This window comes from Dermacentor albipictus, chromosome 4, assembly GCF_038994185.2.
Source record: "Dermacentor albipictus isolate Rhodes 1998 colony chromosome 4, USDA_Dalb.pri_finalv2, whole genome shotgun sequence".
Taxonomy (NCBI): Eukaryota; Metazoa; Arthropoda; class Arachnida; order Ixodida; family Ixodidae; genus Dermacentor; species Dermacentor albipictus.
The window spans coordinates 66,773,276-66,797,439 of NC_091824.1; the positions used below are offsets into that span (position 1 = coordinate 66,773,276).

The 24,164-nt window shown below is 43.3% G+C and overlaps 1 protein-coding gene across 5 annotated transcripts in view; it reads right to left on the minus strand.

Moving 5' to 3' along the window:
* LOC135897612 (probable cytochrome P450 49a1) overlaps window positions 1-24,164 on the minus strand; it is a 189,783-nt gene that overhangs the window by 137,811 nt on the left and 27,808 nt on the right. The window contains exons 1-3 of one of the 5 annotated variants that reach the window (XM_070538073.1): window positions 15,372-15,457; window positions 5,008-5,126; window positions 4,672-4,783 (exon numbers count right to left, since the gene is read on the minus strand). In XM_070538073.1, the coding sequence (XP_070394174.1) occupies window positions 4,672-4,744 (73 nt within the window). In that variant the 5' untranslated portion in view covers window positions 4,745-4,783; window positions 5,008-5,126; window positions 15,372-15,457. Of the gene's footprint in view, window positions 1-4,671; window positions 4,784-5,007; window positions 5,127-15,371; window positions 15,458-24,164 lie in introns of those variants that run through there. The other 4 variants (XM_070538074.1, XM_065426292.1, XM_070538075.1 and 1 more) reach the window with 4 other exon arrangements.

Consider the following 24,164-nt stretch of genomic DNA (forward strand, 5'->3'; position numbering starts at 1 on the left):
TACATACATACATACCTATCTACATCTACTTAGGACAGGTAGTGACTGCGGATCCGGATCATGAGACTTAAATAATCTGAAGGATTAGAATGGGGTGGGGCGCGTGTGGCAGGCATTCTCAGATCATGAACAGCAGGTTGTCATTATCCCTCAAGAGAAAAGTATATAATAGCTGTCTCTTACCAGTACTCACGTACGGGGCAGAATCCTGGATGCTTACGAAAAGCGTTCTACTTAAATTGAGGACGACGCAACGAGCTATGGAAAGAAGAATGATAGGTGTAACGTTAAGGGATAAGAAAATAGCTGTTTGGGTGAGGGAACAAACGCGAGTTAATCATATCTTAGTTGAAATCAAGAAAAAGAAATGAGCATGGGCATGGCACGTAATGAGGAGGGAAGATAACCGATGGTCATTAAGATTTACGGAATAGATTCCAAGGGAAAGGAAGCGTAGCAGAGGGCGGCAGAAAATTAGGTAGGCGGATGAGATTAGGAAGTTTGCAGGGACGACATGGCCACAATTAGTACATGACCGGTGTAGTTGGAGAAGTATGGGAGAGGCCTTTGCCCTGCAGTGGGCGTAAACAGGTTGATGATGATGATAATATATATATATATATATATGTTCCCAGCAGCTTTTAAACAGCACCTAGCCAGACAATGCATGCCGAGGAGGCGCGCGTTATGTCGTGACTCACGAGCACCGTGCTCATGAGCCATTTCGAGTGAGCGGTAATGTCGGTTCTATGTTACAGTTTCGGTATCATAAGCGGCGGCTATTTTTGCGACCGTTTTGGGACGCTCCCGCTCGTATTTCAAACGTAAAATTTTGCACGGAGCAATCATTTTATCTCCATTATATTTAACTAGGCCTTTTTACGCGGTCCCACATTGTGTTGCAGTTTGGCTCTGCCCAGCTAAAAGCCTGCCTTCAGAAATTCAGAAATAAAAAGTGAGGGCCTTACACGAGCGTATTAGGTATTTAATGTCCGCGTAGCGTATGTGCGCTTTTACGGCATGTTGGACGTTTCTGGTTCTCAGCGTTGATTTCTTCCTTGTTGGTAAACTTTCTACAGACAATTTTGGCGGGCTTATTTTCAATTTCCATTCACATTCTACGTGTTCCTACCTCTAGCAAAAAAAAAAAAACATACACATCCTGCAATGGTCCAATGTAGGTTGTCTAAACATAATGACTGATTTGTATCCCAGTTGATGAGCTTGCAGTCAAAAGGTCCTATCTGGAGCCCTGGTATCGGTTGCTTTTTTGTTTTTGTTTTGTGCGTTGCCTACATTTTGTTACTTGTGGAACGAAGTACAACACAATTTGCCGTTACGACTTATGTGATCAAATTATTATATAATCAGTTTTCATTGCAACCAATGCCTAAAGATCTAGCATGCCGCGTCTTAGTGACTCCTTCCCTATAAGTGAGCGTAATAATAGTCCAACAATTATAGGCGCGCATGTGGTCTGCTATCGCGGTAGCTTCAGATTTGCGATAGTGAAGCTGATGGTTCGGAAACCCAAATAGGAAAATTGCTGATAAGTCCTACTGCAGCGTATGGTCAGATGTCCCCTCCGATGTTGACGCGATTGTTTGTCGTGATTTGTTACCTTCACGTGATTTCGTTGCCGAGTGCATAGCGACGTTAAAGATTTTGATACTGCTCTTTGGAAAAAGTGGAACGCGGTAATTAACCAGCAGCTTACGTCTGCAATTCACTCCTTCATACAGCCACTGCGATAAAGCCACGGCACCTGTCCTCACGCATCGTGATTGCCATCTGGTGCTTAGCCATGTTGGTGGTCGCCAACCTCTTCACGGCCAAAATGAAGGCCGCCCTCACCGTGCGCCACCAGACGGGTCAACGCGTCGATTCCGCAGCAGAGTTGGCTGAGCGCGCTGACATGAAAGTGTACATGGTGGCAGAAACCGCATATCCAAAGCTACTGTCGGTGAGTGTTGTCGAAGGTTCAATGATTGTTTAATAATTTGAAGAATGACGCTCGCATCTCAACTTCAGTCACTTCGGTGCCCATTTGCCTTTAATCTCTGTATAAGTAGGCTTCTTTTATTGAGTTATATATTTTTTTATTGCTATCTGCTGTATGAACACTTGTATGAGAACGCTTATTGTTTCTGTTTTGTTCTTTCTCTCTTACCCTCCCTTTTTTGCCATGTGTTTGTTTTCTGCTGCTGCTGTCACGAGAAGGTTTAAGGACTAGTCAAGTTGCTCTTTTGTAGCTTTTTTCCTTTTATCCTCCATAATCTTGTATATTTAGGGAAATAAATTCATTCATTCATTCATTCATTCATTCATTCATTCATTCATTCATTCATTCATTCATTCATTCATCTGCCAGGGAGTTGTTCCCATGCTTCGCACACTTGCTCCACATGTATCTCACGATGCCAGCTGTTAATCGCAAATTACTTGAGCATGTCGCAGTTATATGCGAAGTGATATGCACATATAGAGAATGTGCTTTTTGTGCATGTACCCGCCATGCTTTATGATATGTTCCGACTACCATCGGGTGTGCAAGCTTGACTAGCGAAAGCGTCATTAAACCTGCATTTTACATTGAAATATTTGCTAGCGTGCGTGTACTCATACGTCACGCCTTTTATCCCATCAATCGCACAATGACCGCATTATTTTTTAGTCACCATGCTTTTCAACCCATCCGTACATCAAATTATTTTTTTTTTCGAGTTGATTTATAAGTTTAATCACGGTTTCCAATGTCCCACAGCAACTGCCAATGGCGAAATCCACACGAGCATTAACCAGCTCGCACACCTTGACATGCACCAAAATGAATGTGCACAGGCATTTGTGCCCTCCGCGAAAAGTAGTAACCAAACCCATGCACTAGCGTTCAACTACACAGCGCCGTTGAAATTGATCCGCCACGACAATTAAGATATACCGTAGCCAATGAAGCTGCGACGTCAAATAAAAAAAAGAGAAAGCTATGTCTTTAATATATTAGAGCACCCTCTGCGGCCGCGTTTTGTGGCAGCGCTATGGAACTGATCCATGCCCTGGTGGCCCTGAACGCCCATTTGTTCGAAGCTCGGTTAAAGTTCCGTAGATGACGCCATAGTCCTTGAAACTCTGACTGACTACTACAGACCGCCATGAGGTTTCATAAAGCAAGGAGAAATGTACTTGAAATGAAAGAGACGATAATATAGGGTAAAACAGTTAATACACATCAGCTCTTGTCCCAGACTCATAATTAGAAGAGGTGAAGAAGAGAGTAAGGCTGTCTGTGGCCAAGCGAGGAAATTGCAATGAAGTTCAGCGCGCTCAGATTAGAGAAAAAGATAGCAAAACAGGGCGATGAAACACAGAAAGCTTGCACCATTTTTAGGGAGTTTCATAGGAAAGAAAGCTTAATGTTTGTTCAACCTGTCAGCGGCGATGAATGTTTCCATGATATAGTGCAAAAATATATGAAACATAACACTTAAAGCGAAATAGAAAATAAAAAAAAAACGCCCAGTAAATAAATGGGACCAAGAAATAGATGGACTTGCAAACGCGAGACCTAATTCTCAGCCCATATCGGACCGCTTACAGAACGAATGGCTCAGTAAAAATGCTACTGCCGCAATTGATCAGTAATGAGAATGCTCGTTAATGCTTAGGGAAATTAGAACAAAGAGCAATATTTCAAGAGAAACGGACACTCCACACTCAAGAGATTCACCTATGGTTGGGAGCGAAGAAGCAGCGATTTTCATAGCGGCTCTCTTGTTTCCAAGGTCCTCTGTACTCAAGTTACGCGTGTTTGTACAAAAAAAGCAGCGAAGGTAGGTGGTTCTCGGTCACAGACGAGCACTCCGGCTAACGACCCTGAGAAGTTGAACGCAAAGCAGTGTCACCCGTGCTGGCAGTATCGCACAATTATCCAGCACGACAGGTTTCTTCCCGCTTTTATCATGTATAGATACGACGCTGCGTTTTTATTTGTCTAAACCGTGAAGTTTCCGAATTCACTCAGGATTTTTACCAATAATTGAACAAAATGTACTGCCGCGCATCATTGTCACGATAAAATACCTTGGTTTCTATTAAAGTACACTTAATATGTTCGCTAATTTAGACATAGCATCATATTGCAGTACACGATCTGGGATTGCAGTCTGTTCGACTTTTAAAAACGAATATACCTAGTACAGTTCAATTCTTTATCAACCTTTATTGTCATCACCAGTTTCTGTAATGCGAACGTTAGAAGTGTACATAGAAGTCGGTTTTACTCTTTGTTAAAATTAGCGTTCAATCTTTAACCTTACAAACAGTAATGAAATCTCGTGTTCTTTATTTACTTATTGAAGCTAGGTTTCATTTTGTCTATTACGGACACAACTTCGTCGTTTCTTCAATTGCCCAAGTTGTTGCTTTCTTTTTGCTTCATACTCTTGAGTATCATACAAGGCAGTTTCAAACAAGTGTACGAAACGAATTGCACCATTCACCTCAATGTAATGCCTTCCTGGTCCTCTAGCCTACCCCCCCCCCCCTAAAAAATAAGACTAAATTCTATCAGTAAACCACTCTTGACGTTCACGTCCTGTTTAATTTTTTATGAGCTTAGAATATCTGATCTTATATAAAGGTCACCTTGCCGCACAGTAAATCCTCGCTCACCCTGCGCAGACGTCACCACGTGACTACGACCGCCAGGTGTTCCGCATGCTGAGGCCCTCCTCCTTCCTGACATACCGCCAGCTCTTCTCAGCGGCTGTGCTGGACGAAGTTGCTGCGGGAAAGGCGGTTCTCCTCAGCGATCGAACGACGGCCATGTATAAGCTGGCCGCGTTATGCAAGCATTTCCCAGACCACGAGTTCTACATTTCCCGTGACCGATTCTTCTTGAATCCGCTAGTCGTCTACTACAGTCGCCAGCGCAAGACGGTGATGGATTTGATGAAGAAATGGCAGAAAAGGTGAGTTACTTGCGAAGGAAGATTCAACCATACTCACGCTAAGCGTTCAAGCCGGGCGCCCTTTTCACATGCTCACCGATCTCGTCAATGTCGGGGACAGGAAGCAGCTGCCGCGTAGAATCCCACGAAAGGTTCATACTCGGAATGCTTTCTCTCCTGGAAGGAATAGGTTTAGAGCTCTCAATGTCAAGGCGTGCGGTAAAGGCACGAAGAATTTTGACACGGTATTACGCGCACTCGTCTCTATAATAAGAACAACTGTGTTATTTTTGGGTACTTTTCTGAAAAGACACCCGTGCTAGGTATGTGTATAGAATACAACTTATTTAACGAGTTGTAAAGGTGTGCTTTTGCCGACCAGACGAAGGCGAAAAAAAAAACACAGAAAGCCGGAACCAACTCGGCTGTAACCAACCACAAGTGGGCGGAACAAATGCCTTCATCTTATACAAAACAAAAAATGTGCACCCACTAAAAAAAAAATTCCGGAACTTAAGGAGGTCAGATGGCACGACAATTGCCGAAAAAATGTCACCAAACTACAATACAAATTGACTTTAAGCTTCATCAGATATTACCTACCAGCCAGTTTTGAATCTGAACAGCAAACTTATTAAGCAAGGGCAGGAACTGTGCAATGCAAGAAACAGCGCGTAGTACCTTTATTTGCTTAAGCACGGCCGAAAATGTGGAAGTAGCGAACGAACAAGGCCAATTTCACGGAAAGCACAAGTATCATAAAATAATTTCGCACGTCTAAAAGACTGCACAATCATTTGAGTCTTACTTGGATCTATGGGGACACTTTAACTTTTAAATAATCAGCACTTTCCCGAGCCATCAGATTATGGAACAATCTACCAGACAGGATTGCATATCTGTCTAATCCGGATACATTCCATCGCCAACTTATTACACATTGCACTGAATCCGCCGTTTAGCGCGCTTTATATTCATGTTTCTGCTCATGTTTATTCATGTTTCATATCAATATTTCAGTTCATACTTTGAAGTTATAGATTTCGTGCCCCCCCCCCCCCTTTTACATTTGCGTTAACACGTTTGATGAATTGCGCACTTATTCATCCGCCATGCGCTTTTTATGTTATCGTGTGCTTTGAACTATGTACCATATATCTTCTCGTTATTTTCGCATTGCTTAGTCTCCTCTTCTTTAGTACCATTATGAGCACAAATTTGATTTACCAGGTACTGTACTTTTTTTCTTTTTCATCTGGTATTATATGCACTGTCGGGATCTTCTCCCCCCCTTGCCACCCCCCCCCGCCTCCTTACAAAAGGCCCCACGGGCCAGTAAGGTACTTCAAATCAAAAAGGCATTATCTCCTCGGGGAGGATGCCCCGAGTTTTAGAAAGCGTGCAGTTGCAAGTCGAGAAAAGTGAAATGGTAGAAGTGCAAAGGGGCGGACGGTTCATCTACAGATAAAGAAATATAAAACACTGGCAGTAATAATAACAGAAAGTCCAGCATGCGGACGATATGAGGGTCGTATAAAATGGCAGCGTGATAGAGATCTTGTTTGCCGCTTTTTAATTAGAGGTGCCGAGCAAAGCGGTGATGCATGCATCGTGTATGAGTCAGGCCGCAGGACGCCCTTCATGGTGGTCTTGCTGACCAGATGAAGGCGAAAAAAAAAACATACACGAACTCTACGTAGACAACGTAATACAATCCAAGAAACAGCGCGCGGTGCATTCATTAGCTATTCTTGAATTGTTCCCCAAACTCTTGCTTTGTTTTGTTCGATATTCTTGCCTCTAGTAAAATGCCTCTTCAAACAAGTGTATGAATCGCATCCTACACTTCAAATACGACAGCACAATTGTGCTCTCGTATTTGGGGCAAAAAACAAGGAGATCTCGGACACAGAGCAGTGGTTGGTAGCACTGGCGCGCTGAGATAATAGTGAAATCACCCGTCTGACGGTCAGACGCGTGTGCATTGCTATGCTTGTGAAAGACTTTTTCACCACTGGTTACACCGGCCTTGTGAAAAGATCATAACGACGGGATACACGCGTGCTTTCGCAGTGTGGCCACTGAAACAACAAGAATTACTTTCATGAAATTCTCGGAACACGACGACACACGCGTAGCCGAGATGTCCAGTGAACTGGCCGCGCAGGCCTTGTTCTTGTTTCGCGGGCTATCTTTAGGGTGTGCAACTTTCTCATTAAAGCCTTTACCCTGAAATGTTGAATAATAACTAATTAGGTAATTAGGCGAAATACAAGACATTGCTGGATGTGCTCCAAAGGACGGCAAACTCTACTACCTTGATTCTTTGCAGCTAGGTGGCACTTGCATATGTTTAGATATAGGTGCGAGTTACATGGGACACTTGGTATATGTGGCGTCCGCTCGCCAATTCTGAGAGCATCCGCTGTTCACCTCAATTTTCTTTCCCTCGCTCTCCCATGTCCCGGTGTTTCCTCTTCACATTTACATATGCTCCTCAGTGACTTTGACGTAAATAAGCACTTGTGCGACCACATATTTCATAATATGGTGCGACTTCTCAGCTATCAACCACGAAACATCTCAGTTGAGGTTAACGTACGTGGCAAGGTGCACCAGAAGAAGATTATATTGAAATAGTTAACATGTTTACCATATATAACTCTTATATGTGATTGTTTATATATAACCTAAAATATGCTGACCTGAGACGGGGAACTCACCACGCGTTAGGTGTTCTTTTTGAAACGTGAAAAGGAAACAGGCCGAAGCCAGGTATCAAGCACCTGCGCGCGTTTGTTAGACGGAAAACCACTATCGTCACTGCTGACGACGGCGGCAGTACCTTGCGATGTGTCCCGGAATACCGCAGCTTTAGCAGATGGGTGCTTCGTGTCTTTCGATCTCGAGGGACACCGCGCTCGGATTGCTGGCGGCAGTCTTGAGGAACTGGAGCCATCGAGGCCACATCTAGGTGCGGTACGTCCTCACATTGTCTGAGACGAGTATATTGCGGCCGCGAGCTCTCAAAATTCCGCGATACAAGGGTGCAGGTTATTAAAGGCAGTGTTCGCTAAATGTACACTGGTGGCACACACTAGCGTTGTCCACCCACTGGAGATGAGCGAGTTCTTCCTTAACAACTAGCCGTACAAATAAAGCGATGTAATCAGAGGCAGGCACCTGAGTGCTTGGAACAGGGGCGACATTCTCTGGGCGCTCAAACTTTGCCGTGATCCCCCGGATTAATAGGGCGTCAAATGTGCGACAGTGCCGCTTTACATCGGATGGGGTGTTGGTGTCCTTTTTTTTACAGTAAGGAAATTACAGACGTCCCTGCCTACACCTTTCAAAAGATTCCTTCCTTTGTACTATCCATGCATGCTCGTACTTAGGATTCTGTCAGTCTTCAAAACTGCCATATTATAGACTGCCATATTATAGGACGTGCAAGTTTTGTCTATCAACAGAGCTGTTTCTGAAAGCGCTGTTTTTTTCTTCTTGCGGACCATATCTCCAAAGCGCATCTTCAGTTCCTCTTCAAATATCACCAATTCACCAGGACGTCCTCGTTATTATCGAACCAGAGGAGCGCGCGGTTCTGACAAGAAAAAGAGCAACCCCCTCTAGCTGTGCTGCTGTAATCCAGTGGTTGTGTTTTTACTTACTCTCTGATAGGGCTTGAGCCAATCATACACGTCTTCACCCACTTTGCTGGAAAAAAGTGCATGGTTTTCTAGACAGAGCAATATAGTTGGCTTGCCTTGTCCTGTGACTTTCTGGTTCAGCACCGGTAGGGTGGTGACTGCTACCTGCTGTGTCGACCATGTCCACTGCTTGTGGTTGCAGGTAACCAAGCGTCTGTTAAGTCGCATGATTGAAAAGGCGGTGTCGTCCTAGGCGATGTGCCCCGCACCTCTATAAATAATGATACTGGTGATGGGTATACTTATAAGGTGCAGGAATTAGTGTTTACCCATTTGTGCCATTATACATCTTTCCAAAACAAAAGAAAATCCGCCTTCATTCCACTTTGTGAAAGTGGATTGGAGAAGAAACACACTGTGTGCTTTACAGTTCTTTGCACTCTCTAGGGGACCAGCCCACATTTCTGTGTGAGCACCGCACACGTAGACACGAAAACTCTCGACCAAGGAGAGTGTAGCAGCTTCGCTGTCAAATAAATTGCCAATCCACCGCACCGAGAAGCGCATTGGAAGCTGCAAAGTTTAGGCAGCATCAGTAATGAGAACAAGCAAAGGCGCGGCAAGTTCTTTTTGCTTTACTGTAACAATTTAAAGCGAGTGGAACTGGACACTGAGTAATATGTGTTCCTTCAAGCGCTCACATCTCTTCAGCGGCGGTTAAGCTGAAAGCACACAGGCACTCAGTTTAGAAACATTTGCTACTGGCTAAGGGAAGACGATCAAATGAACTGCAAATCTGGCTGGTATTTTTCCACATCATGAAAGTGGCACCTCGGCTACAACGATTACGATGCTTCATTGGGGCTCAGCATAACACTGGTGACAATCAGGGCTGTCGGGAACAAGTGTGAACACTTCTAATAATAATCTTTGTCTTTTTCTTTTCTGCTGCGACATTGGTGCAGGGTAAAGTGGCTGAACGAGGCAGGCGTGATCAGCAAGTGGCACCGCGACACTATCTCACTGGGAGCAGACTTCTCAAGATGCCCGAAAGTTCAGCAGGGAGAGGCGGAGACACTGGACTTCGAGCACCACCGTTCCGTGTTCATGTTAATACTGGCTGGCAGTGGTGTGGCCTTCGCTGTGCTCGTGGCAGAGATATTGCTGACCAAAGGTGTGCGCAGATCTGGCAACGAAGCCACTCGTCGAGTGGCCCGACGGGCCGTACGAGTGAGAAGGATGCACGTGAGGGCGACTACTTAAGTTGTAGCACCGCTGCCGAACACAGGTGTCGGTTGCTGTTGATTCTCTCGGCTTCACCCAAACGAAACCAAACAATATTTATTGTCTATTTACATGAAACGAATAAAGGGACCGGAAAAAAATTCGCGAAGGGCTATTAGAGGAGTTATCAAACTCCTACAACTTTGGCCATAGAAGAAAGCAGCAAAACATTAAAATCATACAAAAAAACAATTATGAAGCATTGACACGAGTGATAGATGCAATAATTACTAGAACAAGAATACAGAGCTTAATTACAACTATAAACATCGCATATAAATAACAATCAGTGTACTCTCATGCCCGTGAGGAAAGAAGAAAAAAAAAGAAGGAATTGTCCAGTTACAAACCATTACCTGCGGTCTAAGATGTAAAAATAAATAAACAAGGATAAAGTCGAGGCAACACGGTAAAGTGGAGGCAGAACATGAAACGTATAGAAACATGAAACGTAGAGGAATGAGAATAACAAGAAAAAGAAGTGCACAGTCTACACAGAAACGCCTTAAAAATTAAATATTTCCGCTAATTGCGGCAGTCCTATCTGATAAATATCAAACCTCACCCGTCGCATTCGTTCAACAAACGAAATTAGCCATTTCTTAACAATTGAAGACCGTATGTTGGACATCCACACGGGCAACTTCCAGAATTCTGCCCTTCGTGCTTGCAGGTTAACTTACTGCACTCTAAATTCGCCATGTCACTTAACGGAGTTTAATGCGAACCATTCTTTGCCCCATTCTTGACACTTTGCAGTTGGTACGTACACCGGGCGGCAACTTTACGTGGCAACGCAGCCAAAGCTACGGAGCTGAATCACATATTGCTTTTACTGCCCTTCTGCATGTATTCCATGAATGCAGTCAACTGGAGGCTACGCAACGTAAAAGAAATCGTACCAATTATTATATTTTTATTTTGTTCAAGATTCGTTTTGTAACGAGTAATAACCTTGCTTCAGAAAGGGTTGCCGTTACTTGCTGTTCCTAGTTTTGGCTTGCTGGTGCCCATGGCTGCCAAGCATACAGTGCCAAAGTCAGCAATGTACACTTGTCAGTGTAAAACCACAAGCTCCAAGCGTGCGCGAAGTTTTCACTGTGCGGCCACAGAAAGTTCTCGCCGCTTGCATGTTCGTGTCTCGCCTCACATTAAGGAAAATAAAATTATGCGCGACTGACGAGGGAATTGAAATGCTGCCGTCGAGCACAGTAGTCAGGTGCTCTAACTATTGGTGCAGAATCGCATGCATGCTTCTCTAGATTCAAGGCCAACCAGCGCTTTGAAATAGCAGGCGCACGCATTCCATGCCATTTGCCTTTCCTTGTGAGAGCTCGAGCTTTAACGTGCCATGTTAAACTGCATGATCCCGGCAAGTTCTCCCCGTGGTGTTTGGTAGTCGTCTTTCCTCGTGACAGCTCGCACTTTGAGGCGCGTGTTGCACCATTGGTTGCACTATTGCCTGTACTATCACCTGCACTATCACCGGGACCAGCCCACTTTGCCGAGTACTTTCCTTGTAGCAGCTTACGCTTTGTAAAACTGTCTAACGTTGTACAGACATGACAATCGCCCAAGTTAATCAAGCTTTAGCATTTCTTCGCCGAAGTAGGAACGCTATCGCCCTTTTACCATGCACAGCATGACATAGCATGAAATGACAAATAGCACGTAGTCGCTGATGACACACTCGGTGTTTCTCTCGCTTGCGCTCATCCAATACCATTGTAGAACCCAACATTCACCATGTCGCAGGCTCGCATCGAATGGCAGGAGTGTAAATTATGCTATCGCCGTCATACAATCGGTTACAACGTGCGCGCGCGCGCGCGCGCACGCACACACACACACACACACACACACACACACACACACACACACACACACACACACACACACACGCACGCACACACGCACACACACACACACACACACACACACACACACACACACACACACACACACGCACACGCGCACGCACGCACGCACGCACGCACACGCACACACACACACACACACACACACACACACACACACACACACACACACACACACACACACACCTACTCAATTTACAGGATCACGTTGCTATTCATGGTACTGTTTCACAGAACACCAAGCATCGATAAATATCCATGTACCTGCAAAATGATTAGCGTAACGTAGTTTTCCGGAGTGCGTGGGATCTGCACAATTTTTTGGGTTTTGTATTTGAAAAGGTACTACCTGGCTAGTATGCACCGGTCGAAGTAATTCATTCTTAATAAAGGGTATTTATGAACGAATTTGACACAGGTTCAGAAGGTTAGTCGTGACGCGTAAAACGTTTATCCGAGCCTTTAGGAGCCGGAGTAGGTTTGTCTGCGTTTGTAGTTCCCTCGAACTAGGTGGTAATCATTCAAGTGGGAAGCAAAAGTAGATATCTAAACTACTAGCTTGATAACTGTCGATGTGTGTAAATGTTTCTACTAAAACAGCCTGTCTTATGGATTAATATTTGTAATACAAAATTCACCTGGTCACACCATGTTAGGTTTGCACAAAAATAAACTCCCGAAACTTTAAGAGATTTGGCAGTCTCAATTCTTGACCTTTCTAGAGTAATTGCGTAGTCAGCAAAGATTTGACTATTCTTAGGTCTAGAAGTTACTGCCTTTGTTCTTTGTGATATTTATTTTTTAGGTTATTGTTGTTCGTGCTTGACTGTAAAGATTGTAGAGTTTAGTTTCTCTTTTCGAAAGCGCCTGCAGTTGACGGAACAGCTGCCAAAATACAGGTATCATCAGCATAAACTAAGAAATTTAAGTTCGATAATATGTGAACTGTAACATTTCAATACAAGTTAAACAACAATGGACCTAAAAATCAACGCTGAGGGAGTACCACGACTATCTTCATTCTGTGTAACAGTGGATTTATTAGCGAAACAAACAGATATCTTTGGGAAACATATCTCGCATGCTAAATTTTATATTTACCGTACCGTAAGGTTTTGCTGAAACCTTGCTTGCCAACTGGCGGTATATAGAGCGAAAATTTAGAGCTTGTCTGCATTTCCTTTTTTTTATTTGCGGACATTCCTTCACGTGCAAATCACTTGGCCTACATTTATTGTGCTATATTTCGTCGAGGCTGATCAGGTATAATTAGTGAAGCCTTTGAGTGAGTTCTGGCGGAACGTTCCCCGAAAAATGGCGGAAAAACTAGCGCCATCCGTCAAAAGAGGATGCCTTAATGAATCGGTAATTTAAAGGCAGCTAGGGCTGTACTGCGCTATCACATAGCAACGAAAAAAAGAACAAGGAGTGAATACTAAAATATTAATTACTGTAGAAAGCGAACAAGGGCACTGGCGCACTCGGAGCACACATTCGTCTACGCAGTTTTAGGATTAGACTACATAAGGCCTTCCGTGTTGCTTAGGATTTCGGCAACGGGATGAGCGAACAAATTCACTCATATGATTTCATTTTAAAGATTTGGACTATGTGGGCTATGGGAGCCTATGTGCGATTCCCTCCGTATCCCTGCCGCGTGGTGTGTCAAATTTATAATACTCTATTGCTCAGCATTGACTAATCGAAGAACCAAGCCTAGTATCTCATTAAACTAGCGTTATATTCCACAAATAGGAATAAATGCCTTCTTAGTATAATAACACTGAACTGCTGCGCATTGGAACTATTTTCTGAATGGCTAAGGAAACCAATGGTGTGTAAATAATTAGGTCGCACATCATCCACATTCGCTTTATTGAAAGATGACACAAAGCATCAGCCCTGCTGGGAATGTGATATTTCGCATAAGTTCTGGAATGCCACATGCTGCGAGAGGTTTCTTCATTCCTTTTTTGGACAGCGGCGAATTTTTATTAAGTTACTTCATATCATTTAAACGATTTGACCTCGACCATCTTTAAATGAGAACAAGGATTGAGGCCCTTTGTATGTTTCAGGTGTTTCAAAGAATAGCACCAGTCACTGTTGCTACTAGACTACAAAATAATAATTAACGTAGTAAGCGACAAGGGCGAGTTCCTACGAACAAATAGATTTGTAAATTCAGTCCCACATTCAGCGTGATTGAAGAGCGTAAATAAGAAAATTATTTGAAAAAAACATATTATTCTCTAGAAAATGTCGTTATGTTCATCCAACCAGAATATACACACAAAGAACACATATATACAATGAACAGACCTCATTTCTTTCTCTCGATTGTGCTTCACATGTATCGTAGCCGCGCGGATAATTCGGCAGTTTCAAACCAGCCTATTGTGTATGGCGAAGAAAAACAGCTGGTGCCAGTGTACCATGGAAAATCCCGATTTTCTAGTCTGGTTTAGCTGCTCACACTTGCATACTTCTTTCCGCCAATCTTTCCGTCTAAATAGAGTCGCAGAAGTCGACCTCGAGGAATTCATTTCCGACCTTTTCACCATCCGCCTAAATTTGTAAAGTGTGCTATCTTTTTAACTTTAAGCCTTTTATACAACGGACTATCCGAACTGTGTGTCGTTGAAAATAAATGTTTTTCTTTGCTCTGCAAGAGTGCGGTAACTTAAAATGTCGCATTACAGTCTTGTCCCCACCATTCTTCCGAGTCTTCTGCAAACATGTCTGACTATGTGACATTGTCCGCATGCGTGCACGCGTTGACCAGGTCTTTCCTGTCTCTCCCTCTCTCCTTCTTGTACAACTGTTCTCCTCTCCCATCATATGGCAGCCAACCAGATGCTTTTCTGGTTAACGTCCAGGCATCCACGTCTCTTCTCGCCCTACGACAACAATGCTGCCTTCACGGCCTGCTCTTAAAAACAATGCTTTGTTTTTGCACTCTGGAAATTTTCTTGTGATAAATGCGAAATTATTGATAGATAATAGCTTGGAGACCGATATAACGCTACCACTGTACCCACTGCCGAAACACAACTCCCCCTCAGTTATACGAATAAGCAAATTCACGTTCAAGAACTCAGTAATTGCTCGCATAGAACGCCACCTGTACCGTATGACTGAAATAAAAGTTCCCTTCATTCGTCTACATTCTTCATTAGAAACCACTGGTTTCTCCTCCATGAAGCCACTTCCGTGATTCATCAACTTGTCACCTTTCAACGCCACCTAATTCAGGCCTGGACTTTACACGTAGTCGGTACCGGCAACCCAGAACGCACATTCGCCGCATCTCTATTTGTGTAATGAATGCCGTGTATACGAGATAGCTGGCCTTCTATAACGCCCTTTGTGAAATTTTCACTGCCCTATGTAGTATATAAAGGAGCGTTTACCAAGCAAGTCTACAACTTAACGCGAGGGCTGAGTACTGTAATAGCTGAGTGACGCACGGCCGTTCCATCAACTGGCACTAGGAGTGGCATGTCGTAGCTAAATTGTTGTTTAGGAACGACCTTTGTCGTGTACACTGGGTCACATAATGCATACAAGGTTACTCGATGCTCAAATGAGGAAAAGGAGGATCGCAAACTTACACAAATACCGTTTTGGGGTCCATATTGCAATTGGTCGCGGCTTCGATTTCTCCGGCGAGATGAGCATTTCGGAACATGAGACCTATGCAACTCTTCCACCCCGTAGCAACCACAGCGTTGCCTCTGTGCGAAAACTCGGTACGCTTAAAGCTTTCGAGAACCACGTAAGAAGCTCGCTACACACGCGGGCATCGTTGCGCACAAGGCGAGGCGTAAGGGAGATGTGATCACGGTTTAACATATATGCTCTTTAGGTGAGGACATTCGCGAGACGCGATCGACGAGATAAACTAGCATCGGCACGCATCCATCGGCACGGTGACGGCAGCAGATACCAATCGGCGGTACGACGTAACTTCAAGACAGAGAGTATTTTATTGGTTTGATCTTCCGTTGGCATAGCAACCAGTGCATCGCTGGAAATCCGAAATGATTGAGGGACGCTAGAAAGTAGGTCACCGTGGTGAGGGGAGAGCGTGGGGGAGAGGACGTCTTCTCGACGTTGCAGCTATGGATGCGCACGTTCCCTGTCCGCGCCAGCTCTCGCCTCCGTTATTAGTGAAGTTGTGTCGTCCCGCCGATAGGTGTAAAAATAGCAAATTATGGGGTTTCCCTCATTTATTTTTTTCGTCACAATCTCAGCGTGTGATGAGGGTGTACCAAAGATGAATCAGGGCTACGAAATAACGACGATATAGCAATGATGAAGGGACGACGACGATGGAATGACCCCAACGAAATTATGAAAACGAATTGACGGTGAGTCTTTGTTGCTGGGTCAGTGCTCACGCGCCTTCGAGCGTATAGCCCTGTGCCGCGAGATCAGGAGAACTAGCTAGCTTTTTGTAAGCAACCTATTATTTAAAAATATCAGAATGGCATTGAACTGCTGCATTCTAAGCGGCAATACAGGTGATACATTTGTAGCAACATGCTTTCTGCGTAGATTAGAACAATTGAAATGACAATATGCGCGCTTTTCAGTGTTCATGACGACTTCAACAACTTTTCATAAATTTTTTGCGACCATTTAGCACGTACTACAATACATAGTATATGCTGAAATTCAGTTGTAATTTCAGGAGTTTGGAGGAGCTTTCAGTTCTGATGACCGTCGCAAGGATAGCCACGTCTTTTGTGCACTGAAACAAACTTTATAAAAAATGTGGCCCCATGCCACCTATAGAGCCCATCGAAAACATGAGCATGATTCGGTGGTCTCTAAGAAAGAAAAAGGACATGCATGGGAAAGCTAGGCAACGTAACAAAAACAGCAGACAGATTTTTTCAGTGTGCTTATTAATGGTGCCACGTTAGAAGGGCTGCATTTCACCTCGCTTCCACCGAGAAAGCCGCGTAGCTTAGGCAATTTATTACTTCAGTACGTTGTGCAAAATAACATGCTGTTCTTTACCATTGCAGTTTCTGTGTAGATGAAGGAGCGGTGAAATTTATTTCTTGTCGAAGAGTCCTTATGTACATAACAAGGCACACAAAGTCACCATCTCCATTATGAGCTATTACTTCGTTGCGTATTTCGCCGGTAAAGTATTGAGCTACAAAAACTGCACTGGAGGCGCGCCTAGTTGCTGTCTGCCCTGAACGCCGATACTTATATATTTGCCCAATGGCGCGATGTTTCGTCCCAGTGTGTGCACTTAATGCAATTCTACGCCGACGCCATAAGCACATCGGAAGAAGATATAGCGATTGATTTTGTTCTGCCCCTAGTTATCTTTGACGGATTATTCATTGGCGTTGACAGCATTACAAATGAACAGGTACAAGGACAACCAACGTAAGCGGTAGATTTTAGGCAATCATCGGGAGAAAACGTCGACAATCCATATGGAACGCTCGAATTTCTATAGCAGGTAAGACAATTAATTAATCGTGGCTGAAGGAAAATCGATAAAAGAGCAGATTGCGATCAGTAACGTTGCCTATTTCCTCGCGGCTAAGAATGCTTCAAGCCATCAAGAATCTATTAAGAATAAAGTGCTTTTCAGGTCTTGAAAAGGACTATAAAACACTGGCAAGGTATTTCCTAATCTATGCAGCCCTCTAATCTCCTTAACGTTACGTATTACTCTGTCAAATAATATATCTGCGTAAATATTGCACCGCCGAAAGAAAATGTGTGACAAACGTTGAAGACAGGCTCGCCCAAACTACGATTTTTACTAACCGGGTTAGTAAATTACAATGACCTCACCTGCAAAGTCGGAACCTGCACCTTATTTTCTAAATAACATATTGTACTCAGAGGTTCTGCTCTATATTCACTAAGAAAAATTTGTCAAATGAAAACGCGTCCTAATTGGTTTAGGTAGAAAAAAGAGTATTGTCTCATATGGCAGTTCTTCTAACAAGTGAACTACAGTTTCGTAAAACGAAATACACTTCCCTCCATGGTGTAAATGCGACTTATTAGTCATGATCAGCAAGGCTAAAAATTTTTTTAGGGCAGTTGCGCTTAGTGCTGCAGTTGTCATGCTTCTAAATATTTTTTTTTTTCTTTTCCCTCATGTGCCTCGACTAGTGTTTGAATGCCCTTTTCGTTGTTTCAGTAAAGGCAGGCCTGCTCATACATTCACAGAAGATTATTAAATGTTCTTCGATATGAAATCCAACGTACACAATCGACAAAGAGAGAAAAGGGTGAGGGGGTGGCAGGCTGGCAGCTGCCAACGAGAAGTGCACGAACCCGCCTCCTCTCTACAAAAGAGGCAACAGAAACACAAGTTGCAGATAGGAGGAGTTAAAGTAAAGGGGTGCGTGTGAAAGGGCAAGATGACAGGTTCCAAAGTAACATACAGCAGCGACAGAAAATACAGTGCGCCAGTATACAGAAGAAAACAGACACTCACGAACAGACAGAAGAGTAAGAAAACACACAGGCTGCACTAAGTACACAATTATGTAAAAGGCAGCACATCAGTTTCGAAACACATAAGAAGCACTCTCAGGAAAATGTTCATCATCATCATCAGCCTAGTTACGCCCACTGCAGGGCAAAGGCCTCTCCCATACTTCTCCAACTACCCCGGTCATGTACTAATTGTGGCCATGTTGTCCCTGCAAACGTCTTAATGTCGTCCGCCCACCTAACTTTCTGCCGCCCCCTGCTACGCTTCCCTTCCCTTGGAATCCAGTCCGTAACCCTTAATAACCATCGGTTATCTTCCCTCTTCATTACATGTCCTGCCCATGCCACATTTCTTTTTCTTGATTTCAACTAAGATGTCATTATATCGCGCTTGTTCCCTCACCTAATCTGCTCTTTTCTTATCCCTTAACGTTACACCCATCATTAAAATATCACCTACTACCAATTTAGCATGCGGCTCTTCCCAGGCAGCAGAAGACAGCCAAAGATTCTGAAAAAAAGGGACACATTCTTTGCGCTTTGTTAAGCGGTCGGTAAGCTTAACCCTGAAAGCGTTGCGACCTATTTTTTTACCATGCGTCAAATTGTGGCAAGCATTAAGCCCTTCAGACTACACGTAAAGAACTCGTAGCTAAGTAACTGTGAAGAACTTATATGCCTCTAGAGTTAAATGCAGTTACACACAGACAGAGTCAGACAAAAATCGACAGAAGTTACTAGTGATAAACACATCGTACACCACTCCATTGTTTCTTTATCTGTTTTATAGTCCTCAAAGAATTACATCACATACACTGGCTGCTCTTTTTGAACATTGTAGCACAGTTCTATATAGGCTTACTCTGAAACAGCGTCTCCCCAAGCGCCACTGAAATCGAGGACAAGGTCTTCGTGGTGGCACTTCGTATTTCGTTTTCTTTAGTTGTTCAGTGGCAAGAACAGTGGCTAACGATTTACAGTGTCGTACTATGTTGCTTCCTGGGAGGATTACGCAGTGCTTTGTGAAGTTCTTTTTCACCCCGAGATAACATTCAATAAAGACGCACACGGAGCAACAAACTATGCTCCTTCACAGTTGATCGATTGCATCCGCTGTGTTTCTTGTTAGTATAAGAACAGCACAAATACTGAAAAAAAATCTGTACTAGTACTTTCTACTCGGGGGACCGATAATTGTAGCTTTGTCATGCGACATGATGTTTCCCCCAACATGTATTCTTAGTGGATCGTTACGTAGACGGCGTCCACGCACTGCAAGCAGCTTCAGAAACCTGTTTTTCTTGTCCTAATTATCGATGACCGATTACTTATTTTTGATGTTGACACGGTAAGAAATGACCTGCTGTGCAAATAGCCCAAAGCACCAGATTATGGGAAGCCGTTTGAAGAAAGTGCCGGCCATATATAGGTTTGAAAGGTAAAAATCTAATGCTTTCTGCCACCGATGAAGCAATCAAGATTGATCACTTTGTATGGCTGAAAAGAATTGTATGCAAGAGTCTATTACCTATTTCCTCGCTGCCACGACCCACATTATCGCAAGTCATTATGAATATACGTATTTACTTATTCAACCTGTATCTGACAATGAAAGATAGCCTGGAATTCAAAGCAGCACTACATCAAAATTTGGATATTGTGTCCGCTATGCGAAATGATGACGTTTTATTTTAGCGGAGGCCTTTAATAACAGTGACACACAATTTATGGTAATCAGAATGCTACCGAGAATTACAGATGTTCTAGCTGCTGATTAATTCACAACATACATAACACGCACGTGCTTAACATACACGAAAAATATTTTTTGCCATCAATATTCACTGATCCCATACCGACATGGCAAAAGCCAGTAAATTACTTTATGGTTGACAGAATGTAAGAAAAAAATGCAACAAAGCCTTTTCTCCTTCGGGTACACACAGCTAATTATACAGGCAAAGACTGAAATTACGTAAATATAGCGCAATGACACGGCGGGGTGCTGTTCGTAGATTCCTAAAACCTTCTTGGTTCCTTATGTGTATCGAATACCATAGAAAGATCTTTTTCTCTGTTTCAGTGAACACACGTCTGCATATAACATTCGATGGAGAGACAAATCTGTCTGTAGATACACCAGAAACATTCTTATCAGAACGCTATCCTGTTATAAACTTAGAATGTCACTCCTTTACAGAGGGCCGACGATGGCCACTATTTCTCATCGCAAGATGAAACCTTTTTCGCAGATGGTTAAGCGGCTAGATGATATAATTCTGAAAGCCAATGCCAGCTGTTTTTTAAACATGCGTTCAATTGCGGGCAATATGCAGAATCCAGAAAATCCAGAAAATAGTTAGCAAAAGAACATTGAACTACAACCTTTCTCCTTGGCCTCAAGAGTTGGATGCTGTTTCACATGAGGGAGAGGCACAGAGATTGATGCTATTTAATGTTTAAAGGGACACTAAAGGGAAACAATAAATCAGTTTAGACTAATAAAGCATTGTTTGAGAAACCTGCAGGCAGTCATTTCAAGAAAATAGTTTGAATATTAGATGAGAAAATGAAGGTCCAAGTATCAGTATTTGAATTTCGCGCCGAAACGCTAGCGCCGGTACGTCAGCGTGACGTCAGGGATTCCAAAGTTTGTTTGCGCATTTGGGTCGTGTTGGCTGAATAAAGGTTCCCGAAACTTGGCATGTTTAATATTTGGTTCCTTTAGAACACAGTGTAGTCAATCTGTACCGCTACATATAATTAGTAGGCCCTAGAAGATGCCATCAAAATCCAAGACGTCACAGCCCCCAGGTGCGGGAACTCAAGTAGGCGTCGCCACCCGCATTTCGTTCTTGCGCTTTTTCTGGCTTACCAAACGTCTTATCGTTGTAAAAGTGGTGTTTTTGGTGTTGTAGAACGGTGATTTACTGATGCAGAAGAAATCACTTTTCACTTTAGTGTCCCTTTAAGGACAAATATGGCTTCACTATTTCGTTTCCTCGTGCGTTTTGCTTTATGGGCATGGGGCGTAGACGCAGTGTTAGGACCAGATTTGTACTCTGTTCACTCTTTCTGAATATTGTACCGCATTTCTGTTTCGCTCAAAACCTGAAGACGCGGTCAGGAACCGCGTCTTCCAGGTCAACATTGAGATTGAGGAAGCAGTATTTGTTGCCCATATTTGTAATGAGTTTTACTTTAAAATAATTGAAGCCTGCAATTCTGTGTGCGAAGGGAAGGGCGTGTAGTTCTGCTACACGTGTTTGTCTGAAAATTCAAAATTAAAAAAAATAAATTATGGGGTTTTACGTGCCAAAACCACTTTCTGATTATGAGGCGCGCCGTAGTGGAGGACTCTGGAAATTTCAACCACCTGGGGTTCTTTAACGTGCACCTAAATCTAAGTACACGGGTGTTTTCGCATTTCGCCCCCATCGAAATGCGGCCGCCATGGCCGGGATTGAACCCCCGCGACCTCGTGCTCAGCAGCCCAACACCATAGCCACTGAGCAACCACGGCGGGTGAGATGTGTGAGAGAAAAAGGAAAACCGCATGACAGGTTCTACTGACAGCTGCGCAAATGATATGGTGCCTGTTATGAATTATCCGTTTGCACAGCGGCGCTTTCTCTTCGACAGCTCATACACCCGATAGATTTGTTAATAATCAAATAATGACGTATACATACACTGCAAATGTTTGCCGACATTATTCCTCGACAGCCGCATTTGCGCAGTCATGGATGGAGGGACATGGCCCTCGAAAGGGCAGTGCCCAGCTTCTGATTGGAACCAGTGTCATGACGACAATGCAAGAGCGACCAATAAAGACCCCTCTTATACTGCGTGCAGTTGGACGGCCAATAAGAAGAAGGGCAGGTGGAGGGCAGGTGCTGCAGACAGGTTGACGCACGACGCCGCAGCTCAGAGTGTCATTTAATTGCGGGAGTATTAGCCTCGATTTAGTGGTCCAGTTAGTGCGCATTGCTACGTCACAGCGTGCACAGGTATGTCGAATTACAGCCTGCCACTTTTGCGCATAACAACCATGCAGGTAAGTTCCTCGTATTCAGATTTACCTTTTGATTTCATAAGAAAAAAATCAGCGACATGTACATCTTTTAGTTTAAGTTAGTAAGCTTATAAATATGGAAATGTGTATGGAAAACTTGAGATGCACCCTTCTCCGCAAAGATACGGGGCATTTCTCTTGCCATATTGCTTGCTTAAAGTGCAAAAGTACCTCATACCTAAAAAGTACTGTACAACGTAACTAGAGTTATTATAAAAGTCACTCAAAATTATTCAAATTGATTTTTTCAGCTTAAATAGGTACACGATCGATCCTAATGCAATACATGAAGCCTGTCATGCCAAGAATTCATGAATACTGTGGAGAGCTGTAGCGCTAAGCAATAGAACAACTCGACATTGAAAAAAAAAAGTACAATAGCTACTACTAATTGAGGTTTCATGTGGCAAATATGGAAATAAGTGGTCCAAATAGCTAGTGTGAAATCGTAGTCATGCTACCGCTCTCCTCAATAATCATGACATAACTAGCCCAAAACACTACCCTTTTGGGTCATGACTACTTCAAGACGTGCGAAAAGTGATGCTGCTAATTTGAGTGTTGTGGTAAATTCCAGCCAACTTGAAACATAAAGTTAGATACCAAAAAGTAGCCATGCCGCGCCTAGAAAATGACCGAAATCGACGTGACTGCCTCCATGTCACTGTAGAGTTCAGGTGATTCCAGGAAGACAGCAGCTTCATAAAGATGATCACTCGCTCTATGCAACATTACGCATACGGAACATTTATCTGGTTTAGTTTCTGTCCTTCCTTGTGCGGAAACGCAGTAGGTGTTCTATGCAGTTATATTATATTGTAGCGAATTATTCAGATTTTAAAGGCAAGGAAGTGTGGTGCGCCAACTGTCTTTAATGTTTCTTGTTGTTTCAGGATGGCAGTATATGCGGAAAACTCCGTAGCAAGAAAATGTTTCTATATTTACTTAAAATCTACAGAAACATAATCACATTGGACTCGTAATTACTTTGTTACCATGTTAATTATCTTAGTATTAGATTGGGGTTTCTATGATCAGTACTCCCCCCCCCCCTCCGACAAACACACACACACTTTATTGAATTACAGAGAGGCAGAATAGGAGTGAGCACGTCTTTGTGAAACTTAAGTACTTGCTCGAAAGACATGCTTGACGAACAGAAATTGCTAGAGAGAACTTCAAGCGCACGTAAATATATCACCATGACTAAGATTATATTATAGAAGTATATAGTGTCACATAACGTAGTAAGTACTCTCAGGTATCATACCAATCGGTCATGTCTGTCCGCGTGTTTGCCTGGCGGCATTCAGTGATGCAATATTCACTTTCTTCCTTATTACGGGCGGGAACAGCATCTACCACATGCAGACTACTTCCCAAATGGAACTGTGCGAACGTACTTGTTCCTGACATCGCTCATCGATGTCCTGTGGGACACGGCTCGGAAGTTCAATATGAGGTGAGATTTTCTTATCGTTGCATCTTATAATCAAGCGAGGCCTACAGAATAACTGTTAAAAATTAGACGCTTTTTTTTTGCTTTTACAGCGCCGTATTTGCGACCATTGAGGTCAGGATTTTTGAAACAGCATGCTGGAAATTTGCGCATGAATATTTATTGGGAGTTGTGGCTGTTTCCGCTGGAAGAACATGTTAGCTGTCGGCAGTATCGCTACGGCAGAAACTTACAGAAACAACCTTAGACAGGGTAGCTTTAAGAATTTTAAACTACAACAATGTATGTTTACTATTGTACTTGTTCCCGTCGGACTAAAAATATAAGAGAAGTAGCCTCAGAGAAGCCAGGTTCTGTGGAAGTTGTAACTCAATTTCAAAACGGGAAGTC